We start from the raw sequence: 22,154 nt of genomic DNA, 5'->3' as shown, positions 1-22,154 counted from the left end.
TTGTGATGTGCCCAGTTAAGGAATTCAGAAGGGTCGTCTGTATGTGGCTGCGGGAGTAGAGAGAAGCTCGCTAGGTGTTCATGCATTTTCTTTGGAAAACAAGTCTTATAATGACTATCGCAAGTCGATGCCTAGAGACCGAGAAAATAGTGTTGCAACTTACCATCCATTTTTGTGTGCAGACTGTGTGGGGAATCTGGCAGGGAGTCGCCATCACTGTTGAGACTGTATGAATGTTCGGACTTGATGGGTAGTGTGCCATTTAGCAGGGCGTCCGATATTAACTTGTCGTTGAGTATGACAGCCGCGTCCTTTACATCCCGCTCCAGAAACCAATCGTGCATATCACTATCGGTCGATAGTTTGAGCGAGTCGGTCTGAAATGGACAAATGATAGTTGTAGCAAGCAATTGTACTTCACACATTCCAACTTAGATCTAGGCATTCAATTTTTGCATTGTGCCCACTAATTGAGTTGTTTAAGATACGTTTCTGCACATGCATGTCTACCAGAGCAATAAATCTACACAGACTTATATTCGCAAATAATACGGGAATTATTTTCATTTTTACAAGGTATTATTTAATACTCCCTTCGCTGCGGCAGTTACAGACACCAGCAGAGGGCTTTGAAATGTTTGTTTTTATTTTGTTCATTATTTTCAAAGTCATATTTTGTAGCATTTCCCATTAAGTATATCATCAATTAAGTGTGTGCCAGTGGTGTTGTAGTCTATTTTCTATATCTTATCTGCTCAATTGCTGGGAGTTTCTCCCGAAGCCCCACAAAGTCTTATTTATTTATATTTACGTGAGACGCTTGCTGCGTCTTTGCCTCACTGTGATACAGATTTTTGATCGTACGCCGTACAAAACGATATACCTGTGTTGTGTGCGCATTTGATTGTGCATACAAACTGTAAATGTAAGCCATATTGATCTAAATTATATGGGCATCTTGAAGTTTGTCTAAATCGCACAAATGCAATTGAGTTGAACAAAGCAGTGACGAGCGAATAACTGAATGTTACAGTGACATGTTGTAAATATGTTCCTCTGTTATACCACATTTTTCTAGCCATAGACCAAAAAAAAACCTTTGTTCGGAATTGCACACAAAAGCACAGCACTGCGGGTAAAGCCCACTACCGACTAATGGCTGGTACTATGTTCGTTTTTCACCGTTGAGAATCCCTTTTTTCGCGACTACTTTTTTGAAACATAACGAAAATAACAATTTTATTGAAATTTAGCCAAAAGGAATGAGGGAATGTCCTACTGAACCAAATCAGCAAGTTTTTTGCTTTAAAATCTATTAACTAAAAAAAGTAATCGGCGAAAAATAATCGCGAAAAGCGAATATAGTACCGGCCTTAAGCCACAAAATGGCGTACAGAGTTGAGTAGAAAAATCAAATTGCTGCACTATCTTACCAAGACATATGAAATATTGCAAATTTTACCCATGACCATTCCACTAAGGCACAGGGGCAAACCCTCGCACATATCAATTATAAGGGGCCTCCTTTTTATAGCCGAGTCCGAACGGCGTGCCGCAGTACGACTCCTCTTTGGATAGAAGTTTTACATGGTTTAGTACCTCACAAAACCACCGGTGAAAATTTTTCCGATGGTCTCGCCAGGATTCGAACCCAGGCATTCAGTGTCATAGGCGGACATGCTAACCTCTGCGCTAACGGTGGTCTCCAAGGGACATAATAGGATCGGTTCAAAACAAACTGGAACACTGGTATTCACAAACCTTAAGGATTTATTTGACAGATGTCCTTTTTTAACAGTTTTATTTAAAAGCTTCATTAAGTTTTTGAATACCGGTGTATAACTGTAAAATTTTTGAAAATAATGTATCTTAAATAAAGACTTTCCTTATTGTTACTGAAATTGAAATTCTGCCCTCATGAAAGGACATTTGAGTTTTGTGGTCGTGCAAAACTAAAAAATAAGATTGTTATAGGTTTTACGACAACTAACGGGACCCTATTTTTGTACCCAAAAAGGCAGAGCCTTAAATACAACTGGCTGCCATTTAAATGTAATCTTATGTAGGGGGGAGAATGTCTAAAGCATTATGTTGGGGTCCACTAAAAACCTTCGTGACAAGAGTTGAAATGTTGTTAGAAGTACGCACTCAACCTCGCCCCTCAGCTGAAAAGGGGAAAGCAGACCTTACTGCTGTTACAGCAAACATAAGGCTGCTGCATTAGCAAACATTTCTTACTGCTATATCAACCAACAAAATCTGCTGTTTTGAATACACAAGTCTACTTTTTATGGTTGTCTGTTACTTGTTTTGATTACTTAAGGTATTTTTTAGAATTTTCTTAGACATGATGTTCGAAGCGATGATTTACTTTGTGGAATATTATTGCAAAGAAGCTACCTGATCCATCTATTGGTATACATTTCGGAATGTGGCTGAGCTAGCTCGCATGTTCTGCTAATGTGAACATGCTTGTCACACTCAACCACATATGTTATTCCAAACAGCAAAAATTTTTGCTTAAACAGCAGTTTTTGTCAGCTGAAAAGGGGAAAGCAGACCTTACTGCTGTTTCAGCAAACATAGGGCTACTGTATCAGCAAACATTTCTCACTGTTATTTCAACTAACGATATCAACTATTTTGAGTACACAAGTCTGCTGAAAAAAAAAATTGTTGTAAAGAAGCTACCTGATCCATTCGTTGGTATGCATTTCGAAATGTGGCTGATCTAGCTCGCATTTTTGTTAATGCTCTAGTAATGTGCACACGACTGGCATTTACATATGTGTCTTATTTTTTCTTTCTTCTAACATCCCATTAATAACTAAGCAGCAGTCTTATTCAGCGAACAACAGATCAGCAAAATTAACTACTATTGGGTTGCCCAAAAAGTAATTGCGGATTTTTAAAAGAAAGTAAATGCATTTTTAATAAATCTTAGAATGAACTTTAATCAAATATACTTTTTTACACTTTTTTTAAAGCAAGCTAAAAGTAACAGCTGATAACTGACAGAAGAAAGAATGCAATTACAGAGTCACAAGCTGTGAAAAAATTTGTCAACGTCGACTATATGAAAAATCCGCAATTACTTTTTGGGCAACCCAATACTAATATTCAGCAGACAATGTTACCAGTTTCAGCAAACTTTTTTCTATGAGTGCGCGTTTACTTTTCTTCTGATACCTATGTTTGTATAAAGTTTGCTGAAACTGGTAACATTGTCTGCTGAATATTAGTATTGGGTTGCCCAAAAGTAATTGCGGATTTTTCATATAGTTTATAGAAACAAACAAGTAAAAGCATGCAAAGTTCGGCCGGGCCGAATCTTATACACCCTCCACCATGGATCGCATTTGTCGAGTTCTTTTCCCGGTAATAATTGGGACCTCTAGATGCTCAAGAAGTCAAAATCCAAGGTCCGTTTATATGGCAGCTATATAAAGTTATGTACCTATTAAAACCGTATTTGTTACAGTTGTAGGAAGTCATAACAAAACACCTCTTGCAAAATGTCAGCCAAATCGGATAAGAATTGCTCTCTCTAGTGGCTCAAGAAGCCAAGATCCAAGATCAGTTTATAAGGCAGCTATATCAAAACATGGACCGATATGGCCCATTTACAATCCCAACCGACCTACACTAATAAGAAGTATTCGAGCAAAATTTCAGGCGGCTAGCTTTACTCCTTCCGAAGTTAGCGTGCTTTCGACAGACAGACGGACGGACATGGCTAGATCGACTTGAAATGACATGACGATCAAGAATATATATATATTTTATGGGGTCTCAAAGGAATTTTTCGATGAGTTACAAACAGAATGAAGAAATTGTTTGTTTGTTCCGTATAGACTTAAAAATGGATGAACCGATTTCCTTGAAAGTACTACCTAAAAATAAAAGTGGACCGATCGGGACAATATGGGATTCAAATAAAAGGTATTCAAGAGTAGAGTAATAAAAGTTGGGTCCAAGAAGCTGGGGGGTCGCCCCAGCCCCAAAACCCATTAAAATAGGTTTTTTTGACGATCATGATAATATGAGACTCAAATGAAAAGTATTCGGGAGTAGATTAAGAATATAGTCAGGAAGTAGGAATAGGCTTTATAATTTATTCATAACGGAAGAGGGCGGACCCTCCACCGTTATCCCAAATATAAATAATCCCGATAAGGACAAATTGGTATCAAATGAAAAGTATGCGGAAGTAGATAACGAATCTGGCATACAAATTCATGTCGACATATAGGGGGTCACCCCACCCCCACAAAAATGCCCAAAATGGGCAAATTAGCCAATCACGGATATATGGGACTCGGTTTGTTTGTTCCGTATTGACGGCAGAACCGATTTTCTCGAAATTTTCGCATATTGTGTAGGTTGGTCGGGAAGGAAACATTGGCTATATAATTTTTCGGTATCGGAAGGCGGACGGAGCCCCCTCTTTATGCCAAAAACACACAACCCAAAATCAAAAGTGGACAGATCCGGACAGTATAGGTAACAAAAGAAAGGTATTGGAGAGTAGAATACGAATATGGTATTAAAATTTGAGTCTAAGTACCCCCCAAACAGACATATTGGACGTTCATTTCAATATGAGTAATGAGGAGTAGATTTTGAATCTGGAATACAAAATCAGATCGAAGTATAGGTGGTCACGATGGGCACAATAAGGAAATCAAATGAAAGGTAATAGGGTGCAGAAAGCGAATATGGTATTCAAATTTGGTTCCAAGTACCCAGCGGGCCCCCAACCCCAAAACTCCTCTAAACAGATAAATTCGAAGTTCATGTTCATGTCAATATGGGACTCAAATGAAAAGTATTAGGCAGTAGATTACAAATGTGGCATAAAACATTAGGTCCAAGTTATGGGAGGTCGCCCACCCCCAAATGGGCATATTAGCCGACCATGGCTATATGGGACTCAAATGAAAGGTATTTGAGAGTAGAAAACGAATTTGATATCCAATTTTGGAGCCAAGTGTTTTGGGGTACGCCCTAAAGCATCCCCTTAACTGAACTTCATTTCCGTTGGGAATAAAGATCGAATTTGATATCTATTTTTAGTGCAAAGTGCCGGTGGCCGCTCCAGTCCCAAAACACCCTCCAAACGGTTCATATTTACCGGCCATGGCAATATGGGGCTCAAATTAAAGGGATTTGGAAGTGCAGCACGAATTTGATATCAATATTTGAGTCTAAATGTCTGAGGTGCCATCCCTCCCCTAATGAGAACATTTCCCTAAAGAAGAACATTACCACCAGGAACCGAGAAGGCCAAATTCTCACACATAAATGAGTGCTTTCCGATTCGTTTGGTTCCAAGGAACCAAACGATTAATTCGAATGTTTACTGTCAACAATTGGACAAATTGAATACAGCCATCAAGGAGAAGCGACCAGAATTGGTCAATCGTAAAGGTGTCATATTCCACCAGGACAACGCTAGGCCACACACATCTTTGGTCACTCGCCAAAAACTGAGTGAGCTTGGCTGGGAACTTTTGATGCATCCACCATATAGCCCTGACCTTGCACCATCAGACTACCATTTATTTCGATCTTTGCAGAACTCCTTAAATGGTAAAACTTTCGGCAATGATGAGGCTATAAAATCGCACTTGGTTCAGTTTTTTGCAGATAAAGGCCAGAAGTTCTATGAGCGTGGAATACTAAATTTGCCAGAAAGATGGCAAAAGGTTATCGAACAAAATGACAATTATATATTTGATTAAAGTTCATTCTAAGTTTTATTAAAAATGCATTTACTTTCTTTTAAAAAATCCGCAATTACTTTTTGGGCAACCCAATAGTAAATTGACAAGGGGTGCTTTCAGTCATGGGGTTCAGGTTAAGCTGTAACCTGACCAGTCTCCTGTCGTCAATGCTATTCAACATTTATAGGGAGACATTGAAATTATATTGCAAAGAACCGTATTCCAAATGCAGAAGAGCTATGGGACGCAATGTGCAAACCCAGGCACAAAATCCGTTTAAAGCTCACCCTGGATCACCCTGAAAAAAGATGGCAAGATCTCATTAGAACTTCACGGATCGTTGTAGTGCCGAAGACAAAAAACCGGGTATTACTCTAGGCACAGAAATACTTGTTTGTAAATTAATTTTCAACTTTTGTGCCATTTGTGCTTTAAATTTATAGGGTTATGAATCAATACTCCTATTATTTTGAACAGAAAATTTTGGGGAAAAGAATTATTCAATAAAATATTTAAATTTTTGTAACTTTTATAAAATAATTTTATATTATACAACTTAGAGATTTTGATTAATAGTTCATTTTACGCAAAACTGTTATATTAAAAAAAAATAAAAAAATGTTTTCTAGAGGAGCACATTTCTATTATTATGAACATACTGTATGTATAAGCTGCTAATATTTTTTTGCAAAGAGAAAACAGTTTTATTCTCTGAATTTCAATAACCCCCACTGTGGTGAATTTCTGATAATACATATTTAACCAATTTTGTAAATTGATACAACTTTGAAATAATTTCACTATCAGTGCTCACGAGTTGAACAACAATAATTTGTACTTTATTTCTTTTTCAACTTCATAATTAGCTGCACTTCAAAATTGTCGAATTGCGAACATCTCTATCACTATCGCAATTACGAATTTCAAGAAGACATGGACATTTCTAGATTATGATAATGTTGTTTACGTTATTTCTCCCAAAGGGGAGTGTGTCGAGCTAATCTTACCATGAGAATGAACATCACCAGAAAGTTAAGGACTCTATACTGAATAGAAGTTTCCAGACAAAATATGGATTTGATCACAGACAACACGCCATCGGTATAAGTTTAATAGCGTGGCGAGGACTATGTGATCAGTATCATAATTTTGCTCTCTAAGTTCTCGTCTAATAAATTTTTCCATAGAAATATGCATAAATTTATATGCGAATGGCTTAACAATTAAAAGTTTTCCTAGTTATCAAATTTTCAACAGATAAATGTACCACCTGACAGGGGGTCTCTATCAATTCTACCTATGCAACTAAGGGGCCTTTTAATTATACCCTACATATCTATTGTTTGTATGGATTCCATGGCAATGGCGTTAGATGGTTTTTTTTTTAATTTTTTTTATAAGCAGAGTATTATTATTATTAAATATTATTTTGTGAATTACTTATTGTATTTTTTTCATTTGCGATAAGATTTGAAGTAGTTGACTTGGGCATTGCTTGCACAATTTAGTTATCTTTTGGGAAAATTTTGAATTTGTTGTTATAGAGTATTGACATTGGGGTGTTGCTTATTCTCAAGCTCGTCCATAAGAAATGAAAACACAAATTTTCTTCTAATGTAAATTTTTTTTTCCAAAGTTGTGCTAGAATTTAAATGAAAAATTTCTTGGCCTTACAAAAGACCCTTCGGCAAATAACATAATATGGAGTGAAATGAAAAATAAAACACCTTAAAAATCTCTTCCTACTCCCTAAGGTATAGCATATCTATCTCTTTGCAACAAGGATCCACGTACATGTGGTCTGCATGATAACTGGCGCGCGACACTACTGCCAAAATCCTATGTCTTCAATATTGATTAACTTTTTTGATGGCACTGTCTGATAGAAGGTATTGTTATTTTCGGACAAGATAAAAATAAACTCAATAGTTGTTGTGTAACCCCAACAATCACTGAAACAAATAGACTCGTATAAAAGCATAGATTTGAGTTATCAATTCCAAAAGTATACAAATGTGTTGGTGCCATATATAATTATAATATTTCTTAATATACGATACGATTAAACGTTTTGAAAGGCCTTGAACTAGGAAAGATTGATCGGAATGCGGTTATATAACGTATTTAAAAATTTTATTATTTTGTATTTTGGCATTTTGTTTTAAATTGATGTAAGTACAAAAAAAAAAAATACAATTATCCACCCTCAATGAAAAAAGTTTGTTGAAAATAGCAAACACTGTCTGCTGAATATTCGTAGTTAATTTTGCTACTACAATATTACAGCAGTAGTTCTGCTTTTTCTGCAGCAGTTCTGCTATTACAGCAGTAGTTCTGCAATTTCAGAGCAGCAGGCTTACTGCTGTAAAGTCTATTGTTTGCTGAAAATAACAGGTGCTTAATTATGAAGGGGATGTTAGAAGAAAAAAAAAAAAATAAAATACAAATGTAAAAGTAAATGTGTGTCTCAGTTAATGTTTCTTTATTTCTAATGTCAGTCATGTACACATTAGAAGAGCAACAACAACAAATGTGAGCGAGCTGAGCCACATTTCGAAATTCGTTACAGCAATATTCCACAAATTTAAATCATCTCTTCCAACAAAATTTCTAAAAAACAAGCCTAAAGTAATCAAAATAAGTAACAGGCAAATATAGAAAATAGCATAACATTTTTTTTCAACAGATTTTTGTACATAAAATAGATTTTGTTTGCTGATTTAGCTGACCTAAATGTTTTCTAATGCAGCAGCCCTATATTTGCTGAAACAGCAGTAATGTCTGCTTTCCCATTTTCAGCAGCCAAAAACTGCTGTTTTAGCAAACATTTTTGCTGTTTTGAATAACAAATTTGGTTGAGTGTATGTGTATGCGGTTTGATATTTACCGGCATGTGTGCTTTTTTTGGCGATAACAATATTACCTGTTGCTGTCTTCAATAATGATTTTGTTTGCCGATTTAGCTGACCTAAATGTTATATAATGCAGCAGCCCTTTGCTAAAACAGCAGTAATGTCTGCTTTCCCATTTTCAGCAGCCAAAAACTGCTGTTTTAGCAAAAAATGTTGCTGTTTTCAATAACAAATTTGGTTGAGTGTATGTGTATGCGGTTTGATATTTACCGGCATGTGTGCTTTTTTTTGGCGATAACAAATAGAAAATGCAGTGAAATTGACATAATTACCTGTTGCTGTCTTCGATAATGAGGCTAACTGTTATATTCGTTCATTTCGCATACGAAATCTCTAAACAAGAATACCTTCCGCGCAAACCTTAAATTAGCATTCGTTCTCACAATAACAGACACCAGCTGACATCAGGGATGATAGATGAGGTTGGCGAAATGGTATTGAAAACAAGTTGAAAGAGTACTTTTTGTGGTAAAAAGGTACCATTTTGACTCTTTATGGCAGTATCTTCCTCTCATAACTCAAAGAAATTCGTTCAAAGACATAAAAAGTACTGTGTGTGCAGGCAATTTCGCTTGTATATAATGCAAGTGTATTTGGCCACGAAAATTCCTTTAAAGAACAGAGGGAATACTCTCCTCATGTCTATGAGTGCAGTGTTTCCAGTGATTCAAGTTTTCAGTTCATCGATAAGGTACTTCCTATGGCCGAATCTAAACTCATACCATATTTTGAGATAGCTCCCGAAAATTAGGAAATGTCGCCCCTTGAAGGCACATAGAGCGTATTTTCCATTAGATTACTTTTAAATAAGGAAAAATTAGTTGCATTCGCCCATTCTGTATCTCCTCCAACCATGGTCTCATGGGTCGGGATTTCGATAGGCATGTTCCAAGTATTTTCTACACAGGCTCACATTCCGATATAGCCGCCATATACTTGATCAATTTCTTAATTTGCATTTGTGTGCAGGGCTCATTCATACGGTTCACATGAAAGGCTCACAGAGGTCCAAGCAATCCTCTGACTTTTTGTGAGTATAAGGTTCACCGAAAATCTATCCTTGTGGGCATACAAAAGTTTAATCCAGCTAAATTTTCTACTTGTTCAAGTGACTGGCAAATGCCGTTACTACAAGTAATATCATCATCATCATCATCATCATAGGAGTTGTACCTCCATCCTCTGTTGGAATTTTTGGATTCATATTATAAATAATATTCAGGGAAAAGTTTAATAAATGGATTTTTGCTAAAGCCGATAAGCAATGCTAGTGCTAATTATAAAATTTAAGCTCTTTCATTTCCTGAGTCTACGAATAGATATAATGAAAATTGGCTAATTTCGAAAATGTACTAAATGACTCACGGTGGTACCGTGGTACTTTTGATGTTTAAAAAGTATCAAAATTATCATCCCTGGCTCACATTCTCCCGTTTGAGAGCTCTCTGCACATCTCTCGGCCTCTCGCATCTGAGCGACAAAATACCAACAGATATGTCTGTGTTGGCGTGTATGATGCCAAGAAACGGGCAAACGATTCTAACCAAATAGTTACAAACACATAAGCGGTCAGCAGAAGAAATAACTGTAAACATATATTTTTGCTAACACTATAATCGTATGTAGGCAGCGGCGGTGGCAGTAACGTCAGACAACGACCAAATACCGTGTCGACTGAACTTGGCCAAATCAAATGCGTAATGTTTCTGGTATTCCAATGGAGGAGACTATAGCTTTGGAGTATGGCTATTAGTAAGCGTGGATCTCATTATGTATGTATGTGTTGCAAGTAAAGATACAACATGCCATTGTATATGAATAATTGCAGTGAAACGTTTTTTTTGTGTGAGTTGATCGGCACTGTCCGTCCAGCCAGTAGCCATAATAACCATAGTCAAAGCCAAAGCCAGAGTCGAAGCCGAAAACTGTGCAGCACGGCCATGACCAAGAAAGAAGGAGAACTTGTTCATTGAGCAACTGACCGACCAACCAACAGCGTCTGTCTGTCCGGCCAACCACTTTCTTAACATCTTCTCATTATGGATGTGTGTTACGATGGTCATCGGCCACCACTCCAACTACCGCAAATAACACTAACACTTACACCAACAAAACATACATACGAGTATCTCCATAGAATCTACACTGCGAATTAGTTCTATATGTCAGCAAAGCACTGTCAATGCCATAACATGACAGTGTAATGATTTTTTGTTGTACTAGGCAATCTTCTATTTAATTGTGTTTAAATTTAGATTACTAAACCAAATTAGATAGTTTTAGATTTTTTTTATCGAATTTCGATAACATTAAAATTTCACAATAGTGTTATAGTGTTATAATGTTTGGCAGTGAAAATCAAACATTTTTTGCGTTTGCTTTTATAAGATAAAAAATGTTGAAGCAAAAAACGGGCCAATGATGTTATTCAGTGCGACCCTTAGGATGAAATAGTAATAAAAAATAATATTATTAAAATTTGTGCAGTAGTTACTCTGGTTTTAAGTAAAACCAGTAAGGAAGGGCAAAAGTCGGGCGGTGCCGACTGTATAATATCCTACACCTACCATATAAGTACAATGTGGGAGCTATATCCAATTCTGAACCAATGTAGATGGACTTCGGCGGATGTTTTCGGATGGGTTATTAACCAATTCGTATCAAATTTTGAGCACTAAATGTTCAAACTGTACTAACTACGGTTCGCAAATAAAAACATTATTGCAAATTACCTAAAATCTGCCTACACAAGTCCAAGGTAATTTTTCACAGTGTATATAAGAAAAGCTAACAAATAGCGAAAGAAAGATTCGTATGTTTAGGCCGCAGCGGAGCGTGAGTAAACTACGTTGACTGTGGGTTCGATAACCTTTCTCCGCTTTCAAATATTGTTAAGAATTAGCAATTCTTGTAAAAGCGCAGCGCAGCACAGCGCGGCACAGCAAGTGGTAGAAACGAATGAAAGTTCGTAAAGAAGCAGACGATTCAAGAATAGGGTCGCTTATGAAAGAGGAACATAACACAAAGTAAAAGGCGTGAAAACGGACTGCGGCACACATTGACAATGCCCCATCCACACATACCCCCTTTTGCTCACATACTCGCATATAGTCCGACAACTTCACTACTTCAAAGGGCGATAAACGGGGGCATGAGGGAGGGACGCATTAAGAATCAGGTTGGACGCAGTGATATTTCACAGAACCGAAACGAAAGTATGCTGCTGAGCACACAACTTTGCTGTTGATTTGCGTTAAGCGCTAAACAAACGAAAACTCATCGGCCCCTAGAATCCCTCACTCATGTTAATGGCCATAAAGTGACTGTCAAAAGCCAATACACACAAACACGCGCGCACGCAGCCTTAATTTTTGTTTTTGTTATTCTACTTTGGACCTAAACTCATTTATTTTTAAGTCTGACGCACTACTTTGTTTTGTGCGCTTAGGAAGAAAGTTAACTGCTCATTTTGGCTTTGAACTGTTTATTAATTATGCTGGGCTGCGTCCATTACCTTATCCAGATGCCATGGACCCAACGGTTAGAATAGTAGAGTTAGTGTTATATGCCAGACTAGTAAAGAGATGATGCTTTGAATAAATTTTAAAGGTTTCTAATTCTCAACATACATATTCGAAATTATCTCAAAAGACATTGTATTTTATTAAGTATTTTAAAAATATTTACCAAGGCATACTTTCATCATAAATTAAACTGATTCTCGCCGAAGTGCTTAAGGAATTATTATGCGACTGTCCTTGCTCTCCACTCATCGCATCGCATTTTAGATGGAGGTGTAGAACCCCGTTATTATTTAAGAGTTACACCACCAGGTTAAGAATGTAGAGGACAAATAAAATGAAATGAGCGCAAAAAATTGAGTTTTAACATTGTTTCAGAAAACAAAACCCATTTGAAGACCGAACTTTCATAACATTTTCATAAATCGCAAACTTTGTACTGAATTTTTGATGCATCGGTTATGGCATTGAAGATGTCGAAGCTGAAATAAGCTTAAGTTGCTATTACTATGCATTTTCCAAGATAGCAACTCTGAAAGTTGTAGACATCAAGCGATACGTACAAAAAATTGAATATGATAAATGCATTTTCGAATATATATGCAACTCTTTCGATTAAAGCGAGATTTTATTTCATCGAGCATACATGTAGACACTTGTCTGTAAAAAAAATACAATACATATGAGAACACATGCCGATTAGACCGCATTCTATACGTATATGACGTACATAAGGAAAGTCTTATGAATACAGAAAGTGATAGCACAACAATTCAATGAAAAATTCATTAATACAAAGAATTTTTTTGTTAATGCGATGAATTTACATTACTGTAAATTTTTTCATTCCATGGTTTCATTAAACGAATGAAACAAAATTTGTTGGTGGAATGAAAATATTTTTTCTATGAGAAAAGTAAATTGTATGAATATTGCAATAATGATATACGATATACTAACATGCATCTGAAAATAGAACATTTTAAAATAAGAAATGCAAATTTGCTCATAAACATTCCACTAAGGAGCAGGGGCAATTTCCATGTTTTGCACATGAACATTCCATTAAGGAACAGGGGCAAACTTCTCACATGTCAATAAGTGCAGTCCGATTTTAAGTTTAAGCTCAATGATAAGGGGTCTCCTTTTTATAGCCGAGTCCGATCGGCGTGCGCATGTTCGGCACGCCGACACCTCTTTGGAAAGAGGTTTTTACATGGCTATGTACCTCGCAAATGTTGCCAGCATTAGGAGGGGAAAACCACCGATGAGATTTTTTTCTGATGATCACGCCAGGATTCAAACCCAAGCGTACAGCTTCATAGGCGGCCATTCTAATCCCTGCGCTACGGTGGCCTCCAACAGGGGCAAATAAGAAAGTTATTTTTTGGACCACAAATCAATGAAAAGGGTTTCATTATATAATTCGCACTTATTTTACACATATCACCAACAAATTCAACAAAAAGCAGCAGTTTTTTGCGTACAGCACCAACAGTATTGTATGTCGTACAGTCGTTACTGGTCAGTTTTGTTATTAGTTGCTGAGTGAAATTCAACCATGCGGACGTGTGTTAAGCCATAGAGATTTTTTAAATGGATTGTTTCCCAATTATTTAAACAAAATAATAAAGTAAGCATGAAGTGTTTTGTTTGTGGACGTAGTTTAGAAGAAAATGAAAGACATATAAAAGAATATCATCAGAAAAACTGGAATACTACCGCACAGAGACGATGAAAGCTATAAAAATGAAAGCAAAAAAAAAACGCTTTTCATCACCTCATTCTCTTAACCTTCGAAATCCAGTAAGTGATTGAAAAAATTATGGGTAATTTATATATGTATGTACTTCTCAAAATTATATAATTTGCTTATTAATCTGTCCGTATTATTTATATTACCTCCAGATGACAACCTACACTTACAACATAAAGTATGATAATTTGACGCCAATGGAAAATACAGCCGTACTTCGGGATCTATAAAGGTTGTTGTTGTAACCACATTTTCATGTAGATGTGGCGATCTTTGTCGTGCTCCTGTAGATGAGCAAATTCGTTACGGTCCAAAGGACTGATCGCCGCGGGAATAGGGTGGCCATTGGTTATTTAAAGGTACCAATAACTCGCCTTGTCACATCGAGCATCGTAGGCACTCAGTTATTGTGCAAGAGCCGCTGCCACCCGACCTCTCACTGAGACTCTCCGCTCGATACCGCTGATTGTCCGCGACTGCAGTTACAGCTACTCCCGATGGAGTATTGCACTATTCGCAAACTGTGGCCCAGTAGCTCGCAGTTAAACTTCTCGTGACAGCAATAAACACCACACATATCGGACCTCAATCGGGGGATCGATAAAGGAGTGAAGCAGGGGTGCATCTTATCGCCGACACTATTTTTGATTCTACAAGATTCCGGCTTAGAGGCGACAAATGCTGCTGAGACCTGAGCCTATGGCATCGCTGGGGTATAAACGACTTCCTTGGCGACATCGACTACGCGGACGATATATGCCTCTTTGCGCATTGCTTTGAACACATAAAAATTGGAACGCTTGAATGAAAACGCGGCCAAAGTAGGTTTAAAAATAAGACGAAATTGATGCGGAGAGGAACAACAAATCTGACAACGCTCTCTTTGAACGGTAATGTCATTTAAGATGGTGATATCTATCTTGGCAGCAAAATTGCAAAGGACAGAGGATCGAAGTTTTGTATTAAATGCGTATAAAATTTCAGAAATCGGTCCGCTCCTTTCCCAAAGAATAACAATAAATCGGAAAAATCATTAAGTCTTCCAATATATATTGTCAAGGTATAAACGAGTCGCAATTTTGAGCGCTTTAGCTCATTTTGTAAAGAAAGTACAATTTTGTATGTTTTAGTACCTATTTTGCACTTTTGGTACCAAAATGTACGAATTTTGAATAGATCATTTAGTCATCCATAATTTATTTCTTAATTGTACCTACATCCCAAATTTCGGACCGCTAGCTCCATCCACAAAAAAAAAATACAAAATAGTACCATTTTTGATACCAACATTCGTTCGAATTGTGAAAAAAAATCATTTAGTCGCCCATCATATACTTCAAAGTTTTACCTACATCCCAAATTTCAGTCCTCTAGCTCCATCTGCGCAGAAAGTATCAAATAGTACCGATATTGATATCAAAATGTACGAATTGTAAAAAGATCATTGTAACCAATCTTTGGTATCCTAGTTGTACCTGCATGCCAAATTTCAGACCTCTGCTCCATCGATAAGTTATGTACAAAATGGTACCAAAGTGTACGAATTTTTAATAGGTCTTTTAGTCATCCATCAGCTATTTCCTAGTTGTACCTACATGTCAAATTTAGTACCAATCACGGTACTTAATGTACGTTTCCTCCCATTACCACACATTAAAGAAAAAAAACCTCCTCGCCTCAAAGGTATTTTTGAGGTTACCTGGCAACAGTATTAACAAATGTGGAATGTGGTAATTCAGTGTTATGTTTTAAATTAATTTAAATTGTAACTGTACAATAAATTCAACAAGTTGTCAATAGGCAGTTGACGTGAATATTTGGAATATTATATAAGAAGTATTTCTATGTTTTGAACTAAGAAATCTTTAAGTTTTGTTTTAAATAATGATGGTGAACTAGTTTCTATTAAGAAAGTTGGTAAACTGTTCAATATTTCAATACAACCAACCACCAATATGCTCTATTCTCTGTTTTGTCAGCTCTAAACGACATCTAGCTACAAGTAGATTTGAATGGTTCCTCGTGTTGTAATTGGGTTGCAAATGTCTCAATTCAATATGCTATGGTGGCCAATACTGTGTACGACTTTGTGCATGTATTGGAGTAATTGAAATTTATATAATGAATGTATAGGTAAGATATTGTTTCCGACGTCTCTGTACAATTCAATGGTAGGAAATGTGTTTGGCAAGTTATTTATAATTTTGAACGCCCTACTTTGTAGAATTTGTAGTGATTTCAAATCTTAATTCTATTTATATGCATATATATGGGAGCCATGTAGTTTAAATTACTTTGAATTAAGGATTGAAATATAATATTTTTACAACTTTTGTTCTAATTTTATACAAGATGCCAATAGCAGGTGATATTTTTGATTTTAAGCAATCAATATGGAGTTTCCAATTTAAAATTTCTAGTAAATGTACGCCAAGATACCTTACACTTGCTTTTTGAACAAGATCAGTACCATTTACAGTTATTGGGCAAATACTTGGTTGACGTATTTAGTTGGGGGAAAACGAAATAACCTTTGTTTTACTTGCATTGACAACTAGTTTATTAATCTTTGCATATTCAACAATGAGCGCAGCATCACTGCTTTTTAGATAACTTCATGCTTGTATGGGCAAAGCAAAGATCGTCTGCATACATAAATAGTCTTCCTGATAACTGTAGATTATTGATGTCATTCAAATATATTTTAAAAAGAAGTGGACCAAAGACACTGCCTTGAGGTAGCCGTCAATCAACGTCTCTTTACCGCAAATTACATACAGCTTTAATTTCTTACACAATATCGAATGATCTACAAGATCAAATGCTTTAGAGAAGTCATAAAAAATAATTCAAATGTTATTAATGAGGTTAATGACAGCCTCTTCATGACAGCTTCCATATTCGCTCCTAAATCCATACTGATTCTCAAATAATATATGAACATTTTCCCGATAATCTTTAAGTTGGGAATGAATAATTTTTTCAAAATTTGATTTTTCAAAATTTTCTTACCAAACCTTATTTTTTCGAGACGTTTTTTCATTTTCAAGAAGATAATTCTAGCCCGTTCCGTTCGCGCTGGGGAAATATGTATTATTTTGCAAGTTCGTCCTTGGACCAATAAAATGCCACGTTAAAAATTTGATGACAATCAAACAACAAATGTGACCTGTATCTTAATTACAAAAATACAAGGACACACAGAGAGACATAGCTTAATCGAATCAGGAAGTAATTCCAAGCCGATCGCTGTACTCAACAAGGTCTAGGGCCTAGCTTGTCTTTTTCTTAGCGAGGGAAACAAATGCACCTGCAAGTTATACAATAATAGCCTGTTTCACAGTTGTGGTATAGGTTATTAACATTAATCCTGTTTTTAACGCTTAAAATGTAATGAAATTGGATCTTACTCAATGTGTAATATATTTTAATTTTATTTATTTATTTTTTAAATTGTGTTTTTTTTTATTTTTTTTAATACTATTTGTTTTTCTACTCTGCAGGTGGCCAGAGGGAAATTAAGGAGTTGGGTATGTTTTAAATTTTCTTTTTGAATACAATGCCATATTTTAGATATATTTATTTTTTATACTTAAGTGCAAATTTCTTTGGTAATTGGTCAATTGCATTCAAATAATGGAGGTGTGGAGGCCACCGTGGCGCAGGTTAGCATGTCCACCTATGGCGCCGAACGCAGGGGTTAAAATCCCGGCGTTAACATCATAAAAGTTTTCAGAGGTGGTTTGTCCCTTACTAATGCTGGCAACATTTGTGAAGTATTCTGCCATGTTAAATCTTCTATAGAAAGTGGTGTCGCTAAGCGGCACGCCATTCGGACTCGGCATAAAAAAGGAGGCCCCTTATCTTTGAGCTTAAACTTTAATCGGACTGCACTCATTGATATGAGAGAAGTATCCCCTTCTTTTTGATGAAATGTTCATGGGAATTTTAGTACGGTAATTGTTCACTTTCGTATATCCTACAATAAGTCAAAAAAAAAAATTAACGGTACATCTTTCATACTATTTAAATAAAGGAAGACTAATTCTCATTGTCTTGCCAAATGTTGTTACAACGATTTTTTTATTCGTGACCAATGGCAAAAAGAAGACCCTACTAAAATTGTGATTGCTCTTTGGTTAAAAAATACTGTCCTACAGTTGGTTGTTTTTTTTTGTCTGCATTATAGGTATTTTTTTTTTTGTAGAAAATTAACATGGCTAATTAAGAGTTTAGCAACTGACAATTTTGGGTACTAACTGTGGAATATCTTTTTTGTCGATTTTTCTGGTGATCCGGTTTAATGAACTTACATACCGACAACTTGTGCATGTAGAAATAACAACAGGCAAAAGCGAATGTATCAACATTTCATTCCACAATCAAAAACCTGCTTTTCGATTTTTTTCTGTCAAATTTGAACTAATTTCCAAAAATCGTTTTTGCCTCCTAAGAAACTCAAGGCATTTTTTTATTACACTTCATCAGCGAATTAAGCAGGTATTTTCAATATACGTATGGCAATGTGTGCGAGTGGCTGTGGACATTTTGAGTTTGTGGATTTTTTGAGTTTTTGCAGCAAAAACCCTTCAAAAATATAGGAAAGTGGCTATGAAGTGAAGACCATGGATATCAAAAACCTTTTCTTGCTGATATAGGTTTTAATGTGAAATCCATAGCCGACGAAACCTTTCACATTTTCATTTCTTTGCCCCCTGCCTGCTGATGGCTGGTGCGAAGATATTCATTCGACCGACCAGCACTCGGCAATCAAATTCTTCAAGTTACTCCGTCAATGTTGCTGGTGTGCGGCAGGCAAAAACCCTGTCACTTTTAATTTGTTGTTGTTGTTGTGCGTTTTTATGCTCTGCTATCGTAGTGGTAGTTGTGTCATTTTCTTGCTAAACTCCATGATGTATTTCTTTGCCAGTACACACAGGGCAGAGTGGGGAGAGATCCATTCATCTACCAGTCAGCGCATAAGCGGCATTGATAGTGACGACGCGATCTTGCTGCTGCTGATTGTAAAATGGGGCTTGTGGTGGTGGTAAAGTGAAAGGTGTTCGCTCCCACAATTCAAAGTTCAGAGCTGTGTTTCATGTTACCACCAACGACCAAATTCCATCCAATGTGATCCGCTCTGCTCTGCTCTGCTCCGGCCATCGGACGGACCAACATGATAGCAATGCATAGAGTAATAAAAGCAAACTCTTGTGTTATGGTCTGAATGACTGACTGATTCAATCGCATGCCTCGTTGTTGTTGTTGTAGGTAATGGTGGTGGTAGTGGTAGTAGTAGTGTTGCTGCTGCCGCTGCTGCAACTGTAAAGACATCGGCAACAATGGCAGCACATATTTTTGTTTCATTCGTTCATTGAGTGTTGGTTGTTGTTTTGAAAAGAAAGTTGTTATTAAACAATTGAAAGGAATTGTTGCCAAGCTGAACAACAATTGTCTGCCTCATTTCTGCGGCTACAGTTGTGCAAGTCTGACCGTCTGTCTGTCTTCCACTTTGTCTTTTGTCGACCTTCTTCTAGACTTTCGTATGAAGCGGTACTCTGCAGTGTAAAACAGAGTTAAGTGCAGCAACAACTCACAATAATGCAACGCAATATGATCAACGAAAATGGTATGTATGTGTGTATATGTATGTATATAAGCCAATAATGCCTCAGCTATAAAATGCCAAAAGTCCAAAAGTCGACACACAAATATTTATGTATATGTGTATACATACATATTTATTAAGAGGTTCTCTAAACTACTTTCAAATACAGGCATAAGCAAATGCTAGTTCAAGAATGTAGGGTAAGTGTACCCGTAGTCAGCAGTTGAAGAATTTTGCCTTTTTCAATCATCCTCCTTCCCGGTTACAAATTTTCAATTCAATTGAAATTTGGTTTTTAACAATTCGAAACTTGGTTTTGTTTTGCTCGAGATGACATGTTCCTATAGTCCGCATATAGTATTTTAGTAAAAAAAAAATAATAGGTTAGATGATAGATTACATAGAAACGAATTAAAATCAGTTTCAATCATGAAATTAATTGATACAATTGATTCAAACTGCTTCAATCACGAAAATGATAACATCAATCACCATTTTTGAAAAAGTAATTGAACAAATTTTCAATCACGAAAAGTGCATATTCAATTAAAATTTTTTAGATTTTCAATAATTTTTTTTTATTTGATCACACATATGATACACACCTGGAACATGAACTTGAGGTGCGTTGTTTGGGAAAAGATCCGTGGACGTCGGATAGGGATGCCCTACAGATGGCCGAAGAACCGGCTGCCATGGTATTGCTATAGATTTGTCGAAATGTGTGATGTTGAAATCTCCTTCCCTTTATATTGTAGGAGAAAAAATGGCCTTTAGTTGCATTTACTTAAGCACCATAATTGAAAATTGTTTAAGATACGATTAAAAAAATAATTGAATCAATTAATTTTTCATCGAAAATTACAAATATTTTTATCACATATTTATTAATTGTGAATCAATTATTTTTATACCCACCACCGAAGGATTCATTTTGTCATTCCGTTTGCAACACATCGAAATATCCATTTCCGACCCTATAAAGTATATATATTCTTGATCAGCGTAAAAATCTAAGACGATCTAAACATGTCCGTCCGTCTGTCTGTTGAAATCACGCTACAGTCAGGTTAAGTTCGAAGATGGGCTATATCGGACTATATCTTGATATAGCCCCCATATAGACCGATCCGCCGATTTAGGGTCTTTGGCCCACAAAAGCCACATTTATTATCCGATTTCGCTGAAATTTGGGACAGTGAGTTGTGTTAGGCCCTTCGACATCCATCGTCAATTTGGACCAGATCGGTTCTGATTTGGATATAGCTGCCATATAGACCGATCCTTAAATTTAGGGTCTTAGGCCCACAAAAGCCACATTTATTATTCGATTTTGATGAAATTCGGTACAGTGAATTGTGTTAGGCCCTTCAATATCCTTCGTCAATTTGGCCCAGATCGGTCCAGATTTGAATATAGCTGCCATATAGAACGATCCTCCGATTTAGGGTCTTAGGCCTATAAAAGCCACATTTATTATCCGATTTTGCTGAAGTTTGGGACAGTGAGTTGTCTAAGGCCCTTCGACATCTTTCTTCAATTTGGCCAAGATCGGTTCAGATTTGGATATAGCAGCCATATAGACCGATTTCTTGATTTAAGGTTCTGGGCCCATAAAATGCTCATTTATTGTTCGATGTCGCCGAAATTTGGGACAGTGAATTAAGTTAAGCCCCTTGACATACTTCTGCAATATCGCACAGATCGGTGCAGATTTGGATATAGCTGCAATGTAGACCTATATCTCGATTTAAAGTCTTGGCCCCATAAAAGGCGCATTTATAATCCGATTTCACCGATATTTGATACAGTGACTTATGTTAGGCTTTTCAACATCCGTGTCGTATATGGTTCAGATCGGTTTATTTTTAAATATAGCTACTGTACTTATTAGTATTTGGTCCAAATCGGAACATATTTTGATATAATTGATATGGGACATAAAGTATGAAATGTTCACCGAATTTTGATGAAAGGTGGTTTACATATATACCCGAGGTGGTGGGTATCCAAAGTTCGGCCCCACCGAACTTAACGCCTTTTTACTTGTTTTAATTGAAAATGGGACGACTGTAATTGAAAAAAGAACTTTAAATTGAATTAAAAAATAATTCGATCAATAATTTTTTTTAATTGAAAACGATTTTATTTTCTATTAAGTTTTTACTAAAAAAAATTGTTGGCTGTTTGTTTTTCCGTGTATATTCAGATTTCTGACTACATTAAGGTGTGAGAATGTGATTTTGCTTGAGAATATATATGCTCAAGTTTGGTCCATAGTGTAAAAGTGTTGTTCTTTTACACAAAATCCGTGCAAAAACAGTGAAACCCATGCGTAACTACTGTTGGCAAGTGTTAATGGATCTACATAGTGTAAAACGGAAGAAACTAGCGTATCATTTGCATAAAAAATAACAACAACAAAATTACCCACGGACATTTAAATGCAAAGATTTAGTGTACATGCCGCCTACATTTTCGCCGAAAAGGTCGATAATAATTAAATTCTATTTCTTACGTATGTGTGTGTGTTTTAGAGAATAGAATGGAGTGTGGCGTGCGCGTTGGAGTTTGTTGTGTGTGCGTGTGTGTGTGTGTTCTCACACTTGTTGCATCCACTCACGTGTTTGT

The 22,154-nt window shown here is 36.4% G+C and overlaps 1 protein-coding gene across 6 annotated transcripts in view; it reads right to left on the bottom strand.

The window, feature by feature from the left end:
- LOC106096158 (cyclic AMP response element-binding protein A) overlaps window positions 1-22,154 on the bottom strand; it is a 326,488-nt gene that overhangs the window by 6,681 nt on the left and 297,653 nt on the right. For all 6 annotated transcript variants that reach the window (XM_059361267.1, XM_013263750.2, XM_013263751.2 and 3 more), the window contains one exon: window positions 164-377. In XM_059361267.1, coding sequence (XP_059217250.1) covers window positions 164-377 — 214 coding nt within the window. The remainder of the gene's footprint in view (window positions 1-163; window positions 378-22,154) is intronic.

This window comes from Stomoxys calcitrans, chromosome 1, assembly GCF_963082655.1.
Source record: "Stomoxys calcitrans chromosome 1, idStoCalc2.1, whole genome shotgun sequence".
NCBI classification, from domain to species: domain Eukaryota; kingdom Metazoa; phylum Arthropoda; class Insecta; order Diptera; family Muscidae; genus Stomoxys; species Stomoxys calcitrans.
This window is presented reverse-complemented; position numbering and strand designations above follow the sequence as displayed.